The 12262-nt window shown below is 43.0% G+C and overlaps 2 protein-coding genes across 4 annotated transcripts in view; one reads left to right on the top strand and one right to left on the bottom strand.

Annotated features, from left to right (window-relative positions):
• The window catches only part of cpsf1 (cleavage and polyadenylation specific factor 1), an 81380-nt gene that overhangs the window by 40486 nt on the left and 28632 nt on the right, over nucleotides 1–12262 (bottom strand). The gene's annotated exons all lie outside the window — the stretch shown is intronic.
• Nucleotides 3701–6087, top strand: LOC125718905 (serine/threonine-protein kinase PLK3-like). The gene is made up of 9 exons (XM_048993208.1): nucleotides 3701–3985; nucleotides 4065–4160; nucleotides 4254–4370; nucleotides 4461–4590; nucleotides 4764–4842; nucleotides 4945–5040; nucleotides 5234–5432; nucleotides 5538–5679; nucleotides 5772–6087. The coding sequence occupies exons 1-9, from the start codon at nucleotides 3884–3886 to the stop codon at nucleotides 5864–5866; spliced, it is 1056 nt and encodes a 351-aa protein (XP_048849165.1). The 5' UTR covers nucleotides 3701–3883; the 3' UTR covers nucleotides 5867–6087.

Here is a 12262-nt window from a genome sequence, read left to right as displayed (position 1 = left end):
TGAATTCAAATGTTCTGTCTCTTATTTAAAATATAGCTGACTTTGAGTGGAGGGAGTAGCATAAGTTGCCCTCACAATGCGATCTCTGAACATTGTAAATAACAAAAGTGATTATACTTCTTTTGTTCTGCACAAGGCTTTTGCCAGTTTATATAAGCATGTTTCTGTGCTTGGTGTTTTTGAGCTTGTTTATGTGAGTACTTTAGATGTTAAAATGTGTTGACACATTTGAAGACAGTTAATGTCAGTTTTAATGCTTTTGAAAGTTGTTAATAAACCGGACATAACTGAATATCTGTGTAATGTGTCATTAATTTCCCCAAAAACATGTAATTTTTTAATCAGTATGCTACCAATACAACAAAATGCATTGTATTTTATTGGTAGCTGAGCATTTGTAGGTTTATGTGCACAAGAGGGGGCGGCATGGTAGTGCAGTGGTTAGCACTGTTGCCTCACACCTCTGGGTTCCAGGTTCAAGTCTCCACCTGGGTCACATGTGTGTGGAGTTTGCATGTTCTCCCCATGTCATTGTGGGGTTTTCTCCGGGTACTCCGGTTTCCCCCTACAGTCCAAAAACATGCTGAGGCTAATTGGACTTGCTAAATTGAGTTCATGGTACATGGTGTGTGAATGTGCCCTGTTATGGGCTGGCCCCCCATCCTAGGTTGTTCCCTGCCTCATGCCCATAGCTTCCAAAATAGGCTCCAGACCCCCCGCGACCCAGTCAGGTAAGCGGTTTGGAAAATGTTTTCAGCTGCTCCCATCAACTGCCGTTTGTCCATCATAGCAGCAAAGCTACAGTAAAGCTATACAAGTTAAAACAGAAGCTGATTGTCTGCAGATAAACTGTAAGCTTAGTTTGACACAGTATTTAAATTTGGCAACTTGCAGCAGACTGACAGCAGCCGTCACACTTTGTCGCAATGATACCTGCAGCATGCAGGGGTGAGTCTAAAGGGGAGCATGGGGTGTACTCAACTAGATCTATTTCAAGGCTTTAGTAATATTCTACAGACTTAGATTAATATGAATAATATTACATAATCATAATAATATAAATAATATATTATAAATATAACATAAATATTACCCCCCCTCCCCCAACAGCCTTGGGCCAGTGAAACTTTGAGACGCTGAATTATCCTACTGCCACATATGCTCCTTTAAAGGCTCACACACACACTCACTCATTCTCTAACACACATCTCACTCACATTCACTTACACACACATGAACATAGCATTCCTATCTCATCCAGGAGATACAATCCTGTCAGAACCTTTTTTATGCCTCCGATAAATGCACAAGAACACAGAGAGTAAAGTGCGTTTTAATTTATGCCTTAGTAAGACATATGTATACCTTTTTCAGTAATTTTATTTGACATTTTATTTTTTGCATTTAAAAAAGTGCTTTCTTTTAAAAAGCAAAACAAATATGTACATAATGCACTAAAAGGGTTTAGTTCTTTTGTCAGTTGTTGTATGGAGTTTAATCATTAAAAATGTTCCTAAAACGGAAACCCATGAGTTATTCATTTTAAGAATAGTTACTGCTGCTCTTTCATGAGACAAAAGTATTTCTTATCCGATTAATCGATGGAATAATCGATAGAATACTCATTTTACTAAAATAATAACAGTTTCCTGTATTTCCCTTTTAATGAGGTAGTTTGTCTGCAATTTCTCTCTGGTTTGGGAAGATGTCGAAATCATGAAGAAGATACAACACAGACATGTGGTGGGCATCTCACATAGTTCTGAAGACCAGCACTATGTGTACATCTTCATGGAACTGTGTCATAGGCAGGTGAGCCCAGTTGTATCTGACCTATGCAGACAGTCTGTTAAGGCTAAGACTCAGTGTTGACTCAGGCTGCCCTTTTCTCTGCCTGCTCAGACACTGAAGGAGATCTTAAAAATGTTTGAAAGTCCTGCTGTATGCAGTAGTGATATGTTGGTAATGTTTAGCGTAGTAGCTATTCTTCATCTTGTTATGTTGCGCTTAGGTAGCCGCTTACGTTGATAGATTCTGGAATGCGGTGACGTTAACACTGGAACGCTACATTGGCCAAATACGGCGTCACGATGGTGCTGTTGGCAACGTCAAGAATTTCCTCGATCACTAAGAGTATAAAAGCGACTGTAATTGAGGCTCACTGTCCATTTTGTGCTTTCCCTGGTTTAGTTTTTCATCCTTGCTTCCTTCAAAATCATATCATGGGTGGTCAAGGAGGGACTCTGAGGAGAGCTGAAGTGCCCAAGATTTTGAATGACCCCAAAACAAGAGAGTACAGGAGACAATGTTTAGGACAGGAATGCTCTGCAAATATATTGCAGTAGAGTAGTGATAGCAGAAGTTCCTCCATTATAAATGTTACATGTTTTTTAGGGTACATTTGGACAATGTTATAAAATGACAGACCTGGACGGCACTGAGACCTATGCTGTCAAAGTTATTCCCCTAAAGTATGACCAAAAGCAAAGGGTATGCGCTATAAATTGTGCTTAATGTTAGCCCTTGACTTGAGCCCTTCAGTGTCCACCTGGGTGGTCTTTGGCTGCCTTCCAGCCACGACAGGAGGGTGGCAATGTCCGGATCCTCTCGCTGGAATTTCCTTAGGTCAGAACCGTCCTGGGATAAGGTATAGATCCATTCTTGATCTGGGTTGGTCGTGGACAGTGCTGACGGACATGGGCTCGTGCCCTGCCCCACTGTTTGCATCCTTGGCATATCATATGGAGTGGGCTTTGATCAGGGGAACCTGGGGGACAATGCACACGCCTTGGATTTTCAGTATTAATTTCTCTCTAACAATTATTATTTTATACATTGTATCCATATTATATGCCTTTGGGACAAAGCACTATGTATTACATTAAAGGTATGTTAATAAAGACTTAATTAATAAAGAAATGGTATGTTTTTCAGTTCTCCATACAGCCTGCGTGCCCTTTTTTCAGCTCAGAGCAATGGCCCCTTAAAATTCCTGTGTATGTCCCTGGTTCCCTGTAATCCACTGATCAAAGCACACTTCCGTAGATGTGCCTGTCTTGTCTAGTTTTAAAGTAATTAACCCATTCATGTATTGTCCCATTGCACATTATACGGATACATTCGAACATTCAAAAATTAATTAAACTTCGTACGTAAAGCAATCTGGGAAACAAAGAGGTGTGCAACAGTCGCTATGAGCCCAAAATGCTAAACCACCATGTCATTGCAGCTGAAAGGACCTATGATGTTAGCTATTAGCACGATTTTGCAGAAATCACGAAATGGTTTGAAGCGCAAAAATACTCGTTGAAATTTATTATTTAATCGAAATGATCTGTGTCGCTGTCGGGCAAGAACATTATTACGTCGAACGGCTTCGAAGCGTTCAGAAAGACAAGATGTCCATCGAAGTTAGCAAGTCAGAATATTGTAGCGTCAAACTAAAGTTTAAGAGTTTACCTATTTATACAGGTATCATATGATATGGCTGTTAGCTAGCGGGCTGTACTGTAGATAAACCGTCCATTTCAGAAAGTCGACGTTTCAACGACAACGGCCGAAATGAGAAAGTAGGAAATGTTATGAAAGCATTTATTGGCCGCTGTGCTTAAACATAAAATGTTTCCTGTGTCATTGATACGTAATATTCCCTCCGTACAGTGAGCTATGTATGCAGTACTGACATGCAATCTTCAGCGTGGTAGTTAGGTATAGTTGCTATGTTGATAGATTCTAGAATGCGGTGACGTTGCCCCTGCCAAATACGACGTCACGAATTGCCTCGACCACTAAGAGTATAAAAGCGACTGTAATTGAGGCTCACTGTTCATTTTGTGCTTTCCCTGGTTTAGTTCTTCATCGTTGCTTCCTTCAAAATCGTATCATGGGTAGTCTATTAGGGACTCTGAATAGACCTGTAGTGCCCAAGATTTTGAATGACCCTAGAACCTCAAAGTGGTACAGCAGAGAAGAACGTTTAGGAGAAGTATGCACTACAAATATATTGCAGTAGAGCAGTGATAGCAGAAGTTCCTCCATTATAAATATGTTTACATGTTTTTTAGGGTGCATTTGGACAATGTTTTAAAATGACAGACATGGACAGCGGTGAGACCTATGCTGTGAAAGTTATTCCACTAAAGTATGGCCAAAAGCAATGGGTATGTGCTATAAATTGTGTTCAATGTCAGTCCTCTAGATTGTTTAACCATGTTTCCCTTTTACTTAATGAAGCAGTTTGACATTTTTCACAGGCATGCAAAGAAGCTGAAATTTTAAAGAAGATGCAACACAAACATGTGGTGGGCATCTCACACAGTTTTGAGGATGAGAGAAACATGTATATCTTTATGGAACTATGTCGTAAGGAGGTGAGTGCAGTTGTATTGGACCTTCACAGACAGTTTGCTAAGGCTAAGACTCAGTGTTGATTCAGGCCGCCCTTTGTTCTCCTTGCCCAGACATTAATGAGCATCAAAAATGCTCGTGGGACTCTGACCACCCCCGAAGTCCGTTATTATATGCGGCAGCTGATTTTGGGGTTGAAGTACATCCACGAACAAGGTTATGTCCACAGAGACATCAAATTAGGTATGTGTGCATGCACACATGCTTTGCTTAATCTTCGGTTAATATTGCATTTCACATAGCATTGTCAGTGAAGTTCATATTGAGTTCTGCTGTTAATTTTGCAACAGGGTAAAAGTGTATTATTATGTGAAGTACTTGAGTATATACCTAATGCAAATCCATTCATCTTTCAGCAAATTTGTTCATAAATGAGAACATGGAGATAAAAATTGGAGATTTTGGACTGGCAACCAAGCAGGACCCAAGGGATATGTAGGTGTTTTTTCTAGATTTTCTGGCAGAAGTTTCAGATTGCTTATGTAGCAAACTAAATCACATGTGTGCTTTAACATTTCACATTTCTGTGTATTGTAGACAACTCTGTGGGACATTCAATTATATTGCTCCAGAAGTGTGGAGAAGGCAGGGACACGGACCAGAGTCTGATGTTTGGGCAATGGGCTGTGTCATGTACGTATACCTTCTCAAGCAGCCTCACAGTCAAAGATCACCATGGCAGTTAAAGTCTGTGTGGGGCTTTACAGTAACATATATTTACATACATAAATATGAGAAAGAATAACATCTGAAATGTGCATCAGTGCAGGATTTTATATCATATGTGAATGAAACTTAAACGCCTTTGCTATCTTTCTCAATATAGGTACCAGCTTCTGGTTGGCGAATTTCCATTTGATTTCAGTGATATAAGCAAATTAGTTGCTTCTATCTGGGGATTGTTGTTCACTTTGCCTAGGAAGGTCCCCAAATCCGCGAGGAGACTCCTTAAAAAAATCTTTCAAGTCAATCCACAGGATCGACCAACTCTGGATCAGATTCTCCAGGATAAATTCTTCACTGAGGTTAGCACACTTGCAAACTTTTGGGACATGGATGACTTGCTGGTCACTGATATTTATCCCTCCAATAGAATTGTTTTACTTAACCATCTTAAATCATCACCCTAGGGCTTCACTCCTGAGGAACTTCCTGCCAGTAGCTGTTATTCAGTGCCACAGCTGGAAGAAATACACCATATTCAACCAGTAAGCCGTGTCAGGAGGTTCTTCAGGAGGTTGACCCAGTTGACCCGGAGAAACCGATCCAGAGGTAAGCTCCCTTAATGTACACCCTGGCAGTAGAGGGTCTCTTTGTTCCTCAGTGCCAGACCCTTGATCTGGCATCTACATACTTTCTTGCAGTTGAGTCGCCATATATGGAGCCCAGCATCAGACAGATGGAACGCAGGCCGCTGATTATACCAGTAACGGAAGAGCCAGCAAAGTCTCCCTGTTAATTTTCTTTAATTAGTTAAAAGAAAAGATATACTATACACTGGGTCAACAACAAGGGGCAGCATGGTGGTGCAGTGGTTAGCACTGTTGCCTCACACCTCTGGGACCCGGGTTCGAGTCTCTAATGTCGTCTATTCTATGAACTGACATGGGCCTACTCGTCACCACAGCCTCCACAAAGACCTCAACATCCTCCTCTGTGTTGGACATTGTCTCATCTCTCATTGGGTTTCTGCTCAGTGTGTCAGCCACGGTTAGTTGCTTGCCTGGCAGATGCACGGCCTTCACATTGAAACGCATGAGGCACATCAACAGACGTTGGCACCTAAGTGGTGCTTTGTGTACACTGTAAAAAAAAGACTTTTTTCAGAATTTTAGACTGTTTTTGTCAAGAAGTAAAATCGTTATACTCAAATTGCAGTATATGTTTGCTATCTTATGTTGTGATAACTATGAGGTAGTGTATTTGTTGCCACTGAGGGGCGCTGGTGCCACTATCAGTGAGATTTTTTTTATTATTACTTGTGTGCGCTGATTTAATAAAAGGAAGAAGAAGCGCTCTCTGACTCCGTCCTTTTTCCTTCGAGTTTATCGCTGTTGGTGCTGCAATTATTCAACAGTTTTATATCAATCAATTTGACTGTAATTCACATTTTTTTCCTGTTATGTTAAATGACAGAAAAGTTTTATTAAAACTACATTGCATAAACGTATATTTACGCACAGTTTGTAAAATAACAGAGAGATCCCTTCAGTGAAACTGGACAATTTCTTTTCTGTATTTTTACAGAAATTAGACTTATGGTGACATGTTTTATCTGTAAAATTTAAATGTTTTTACTGTACCAACATGTACTGGTGTTTTATTAAAGCGCAACAGCACTTTTTTTTGTTAATTTTCTTTCATTAACTTTAATTTTGCATTCAGTGTGTATAAAATCTACATTGGTTAACCGTTCTAAAACCTGTTGCACATTTCATTCTTAAACATATATCCAAAGTCAAAGTCAGTTTTATTTGTCAATTCCTTCAAATGTACTTGACATACAAAGGAATCGAAATTACGTTTCACACTGTCCCATGCGTAGACATTGACAACAATAAGTGCAGATGCACACAAAAACCGTTCTACACAACAAGGTAATATTAAGTCAAAAAAAAAAAAAGTGCAAGTAGGCTTAAGGCATAATACTTAGGTAACATACAGGATATAACAAGACAAAAACATAGCATATAGTAAAGTGTTCCAGCAGTGTGCACAGGGGAAGTAGTATACTAGTCTACTTGAGATAGTCCCAGGTTGTGGTTGGTAAGGGTTTTTTGTTTTAGTGCAGCACAAGATTGTAGCAGCAGTAGTAGTAATATAAATACTGGTATAAAAAAAAAATACTAAAAATATATAGCAGGAGGTGTGTGCAATTTGCAATGCAGAGGTAGTTATTTTCAGTCAAGAGTGTTGTTTTTTTTAGTTCTTAGTTCAGAATGTTTGTTTCCTTGTTGGGGAGTGTGTGTGGGGGGGGGGGGGGGTAGAGTCCAGTCTGTCTTCCTATACTCCTGCCAGTCTGGTGATTCTGCTGGCTGGGAGCCGGGAGGGGAGAGAGTTCAGCAGTCTCACCGCCTGGTGGATGAAGCTGTTGGTGAGCCTGGTAGTGCGGGAGCGGAGACTTCTGTATCTCTTTCCAGAGGGCAGGAGGCTGAAGAGACAGTGTGCGGGGTGGGTTGCATCGTTGACAATTGTGATGGCTTTGCGGGTGAGGCGGGTGGTGTAGATGTCTTGCAGGGAGGGGAGTGGTCCACCAACTATCCTCTCAGCTGTTCTCACAATGCGTTGTAGAGCTTTCCTGTTGTATGCAGTGCAGCTACCGCCCCACATAGTGATACAGCTGGAAAGGATGCTTTCAATGGTTCCTCTGAAGAATGTGGTCAGGATGGGTGGTGGAGCACTTGCCCGCTTGAGTTTGCGTAGGAAGTAGAGGCGCTGTTGTGCTTTCTTGGCCAGTGATGCTGTGTTGGTAGTCCAGGAGAGGTCCTCACTGATGTGCACCCCCAGGAACTTGGTGCTGCTCACCCTCTCGACAGCGGCGCCGTCGATGGTCAATGGGTGGTAACAGGTGTGGCCTCTCTGGAAGTTGACAATAACCTCCTTGGTCTTGCTAACATTTAGCAGGAGGTTGTTGTCTCTGCACCACGTGGTCAGGAGCTCAACCTCTTTCCTGTAGTGGGTCTCTTCGCCCTGGATGGTGAGCCCCACCAGCGTTGTGTCGTCTGCAAACTGCACAAGGTGGTTGGAGCTGTAGGTTGGTGTGCAGTCATGTGTCAGCAGGGTGAAGAGCAGCGGGCTGAGCACACAGCCTTGTGGAGCCCCCGTGCTCAGGGTGATGCTGTTTGAGACATTGTTGCCCACACGCACCGCTTGAGGCCTCTGGCTGAGGAAATCCAGCAGCCAGTTGCAGAGGGAGGTGCTGAGGCCCAGTCTGTCCAGTTTGCAGATGAGTTGTTGTGGTATTATGGTGTTGAATGCTGAACTGAAGTCTATGAACAGCATTCTCACGTATGAGTCTTTCTTATCCAGGTGAGTTAAGGCTGGGTGGAGAGCAGAGCAGATTGCATCCTCTGTGGATCGTTTCGCTCTGTATGCGAACTGGTATGGGTCCAGGGTGGTATGCAGGGTGGATTTGATGTGTGACATGACTAGTCGTTCAAAGCACTTCATGATGATGGGTGTCAGTGCCACAGGGCAGTAGTCATTGAAGCAGGCTGGGGATGATTTCTTTGGCACAGGTATGATGGTGGCAGTCTTGCAGCATGATGGGACAATGGCTTGCGTCAGGGAGGTGTTAAAGATGTCTGTGAAGACATCCTTCAGCTCCTCTGCGCAGTCTTTCAGCACACTACCAGGGATGTTATCTGGACCCGCTGCTTTCCGGGCGTTGATGGCAGAGAGTGTCCTCTTCACGCTGGCAGCAGACAGGCACAGAGGCTGGTCGTGTGGAGGTGGTGGTGTTTTCTGTGGGCGTGTGTTGTTCTGTGCTTCAAATCGTGCAAAGAAGCTGTTCAGGTTGTTGAGCAGAGTGGTGTCGCTCTCACAGCTACGCGCTGCAGGCTTGTAGTCTGTAGTAGCCTGGATGCCTCGCCATAGGTTCTGTGCGTCCTTGCTATCATTGAAGTGGGAGGTTATCTTGTGTGTGTAGTCCTGTTTCGCTTTCCTGATGCCACGGGTGAGGTTGGCATCCGCTGTTCTCAGGCCTGCTTCATCCCCAGCTCTGAAGGCCTTGTCTCTGGCCTTCAGCAGCCTGTGGACATCTCCTGTCAGCCATGGCTTCCGGTTGGCTCGAGTTGTGATGCTTTTCATTTGTGTAACATCATCAAAGCATTTGGTGATGTATGAGCTCACAGTGTCTGTGTACTCCTCAATGTCTATGATGTTATTGTAGGTGGCTGCTTCCTTGAATATTTCCCAATCTGTTGACCCAAAACAGTCTTGAAGAGCAGAGGTGGCCTCCTGTGGCCACACCCTTACCTCTTTCATAGCGGGTGTGATGACTTTCACTCTCTGTCTGTATGCTGGCATTAGTATAACAGTGAGGTGATCAGAGGTGCCGATGTGGGGGAGGGGGGTGGCTTTGTATGCTCCTTTTTCCTGTGTGTAGACCAGGTCCAATATTTTGTCTCCCTGTGTTGGAAAATGAACATGTTGATGAAACTTTGGGAGAACAGTTTTAAGATCAGCATGATTGAAATCTCCTGCGAGGATGATGAAACCGTCTGGGTGTGCCGTTTGTTGCTCACTGATGGCCTGATACAGTTCGTTCAGCGCCGCATTTCTATCGCTGTTGTTGCTAGATGAAGGTATATAAGCAGTGACCAACAGGATCGAACTTATCTCCCTAGGCAAGTAGAAAGGGCGACACTTCACGATCATGAACTCCGCCAGTGATGAGCAGTGTTTGCGTACTACGGTGGCATCCCGACACCACTCGTCACAGATGTAAACACAGACCCCGCCACCTCGGGTCTTGCCTCTGTCTACGAGAGCCCTGTCGGCTCTGTAGCATGCTAGCTGCTCCAGTTGTATGGCCGAGTCCGGAATGTTGTCATTAAGCCATGTCTCAGTGAAAACTAGCACACAACAGTCACTTACTTTGCGATTCGCTGATCTCAGAAGTCGTATGTTATCCATTTTATTGTCCAGAGATCGTACGTTGGGCAAGAGGATCGATGGTATGGCTGGGCGAGTTGGCTTAGCCTGGAGCCTGACTCGGACACCTCCGCGCGTGCCCCGCTTCCTTGTCCTAGCGCACCGCCTTCGACGCCTCCTTGTCCGGGGAGGGGTAGCAGGCGAGTCCGGTGAGTTGCTAGGCCAACTAGCAGGCTGTCGCAGAAGATCTCCCTTAGCATCACGACGTTCATGTTCAAAACTTGGCAGATCTTGCTTCTCCGAATGTGTAAGAGAGCCTGACGACTGTACACGTATTCCGACGTGGACTGACGAAAAACTCCAGCACAATTGTACTGTGTTGTTGTATATATGTTAAATGGTTTGTGTAGAGTTATGGTTACAAACATTACAAAAAATAATTCAAAATTAGATAATATTGGGAATGTACGAGTCACCGAATTGGTATTTAGTGTAATTATATTATTAAATAAATAAAAAAAATAATACGTGTCATGACCCGGCTCGTCGGCTCCTCATGTGTGCCACGCCCCCTCATTATCCACGCGTGCTTCCCTGATCGTCTCCAGCTTTGTCCATTTACTTTGATTGGTCCTGTCTTATTTAAGTCCTGGTCTCCCCTGTTGCCGTTGTCTGTCATTGATGTTCGTCTACGACCGATGTTTCCTGTCCGTAGAGCCCCCCAATAAATCCCCGTTTTCCCTGCTTCTGCCTGATCTCCTGCTTCTCTGCCCGTCGCCCTGTCCCTGCGCCTCACCCGCTATCGCCGATCGTGACAGTACGAGTCACCGAATTGGTATTTAGTGTAATTATATTATTAAATAATTACTCATCCAAAGCAGATTGTCATAGCTCAGTTTACAGCGTGTTCATCTTAACATGAACAATCAGGAGCGTTTATATTAGACTTAAAGAGATTTATAATTCATACATTCGCAAAAGGTCTATACTGTGATGGACTAGACACTTCCGGTCGCAACTGGTTTCAAACTTGTGCGCATACGCAGAGGTCAGTGGAAGGCTCTATTTATCTGTTTAAAGAAATAAAAGGTTTGCAGATCAGAACTGATGGGATCATCTGAGAATTGATACAAGAAAGCGCTACGAAGTCAGAGAAGGACTAAGACGCATATTAAGGTATGTATATTTAGACTTTTTAAAATATATGCTTTGTTTGACAGTGTTGCCACCAGGCGCATTTCGCGTATGCACCGATTGCAAACGAACAGACCGTTGGAAGTCATAGAAGTTTTAGATTTGAATGGATTAGATAATTCGCCAAATAATAATATAATTAATATTATATTAAGACTATTGTAGACATAGCTAATGTTAAACATGTTATAATTAGCTAACGTGAAATACTAGCATATCATTTATAATATTAACATAAACATCTAACGTTATGTAAATCTTTTTATTTAAGAAAGTGCCTACCATTACCCTGTTACGAAATTCTCCGGGTGCTCCGGTTTCCCCCACAGTCCAAAAACATGCTGAGGCTAATTGGACTTGCTAAATTGCCCGTAGGAGTTCATGGTGCATGGTGTGTGAATGTGCCCTGTGATGGGCTGACCCCCATCCTAGGTTGTTCCCTGCCTCATGCCCATAGCTTCCAAAATAGGCTCCAGACCCCCCGCGACCCAGTCAGGTAAGCGGTTTGGAAAATGTTTTCAGCTGCTCCCATCAACTGCCGATTGTCCATCATAGCAGCAAAGCTACAGTAAAGCTATACAAGTTATAACAGAAGCTGATTGTCTGCAGATAAACTGTAAGCTTAGTTTGACACAGTATTTAAATTTGGCAACTTGCAGCAGACTGACAGCAGCCGTCACACTTTGTCGCAATGATACCTGCAGCATGCAGGGGTGAGTCTAAAGGGGAGCATGGGGTGTACTCAACTAGATCTATTTCAAGGCTTTAGTAATATTCTACAGACTTAGATTAATATGAATAATATTACATAATCATAATAATATAAATAATATATTATAAATATAACATAAAAATTACCCACCCCCCCTCCCCCAACAGCCTTGGGCCAGTGAAACTCAGACACTGAATTATCCTACTGCCACATATGCTCCTTTAAAGGCTCACACACACACTCACTCATTCTCTAACACACTTAACACACATCTCACTCACATTCACTTACACACACATGAACATAGCATTCCTATCTCATCCAGGAGATACAATCCTGTCAGAACCTTTTTTA

This window comes from Brienomyrus brachyistius, chromosome 23, assembly GCF_023856365.1.
Source record: "Brienomyrus brachyistius isolate T26 chromosome 23, BBRACH_0.4, whole genome shotgun sequence".
Classification (NCBI taxonomy): domain Eukaryota; kingdom Metazoa; phylum Chordata; class Actinopteri; order Osteoglossiformes; family Mormyridae; genus Brienomyrus; species Brienomyrus brachyistius.
The sequence above is the reverse complement of the archived record's forward strand: the minus strand, read 5'-3'. Positions and strand labels throughout refer to the sequence as shown.

Coding starts and splice junctions, on each gene's coding strand:
- LOC125718905 (XM_048993208.1), top strand. CDS start 3,884: ATGGGTAGTCTATTAGGGACTCTGAATAGACCTGTAGTGCCCAAGATT. Junction 4,591..4,763: donor CCACAGAGACATCAAATTAG/GTATGTGTGCAT, acceptor TTCATCTTTCAG/CAAATTTGTTCATAAATGAG. Junction 5,041..5,233: donor TGGGCAATGGGCTGTGTCAT/GTACGTATACCT, acceptor TTCTCAATATAG/GTACCAGCTTCTGGTTGGCG.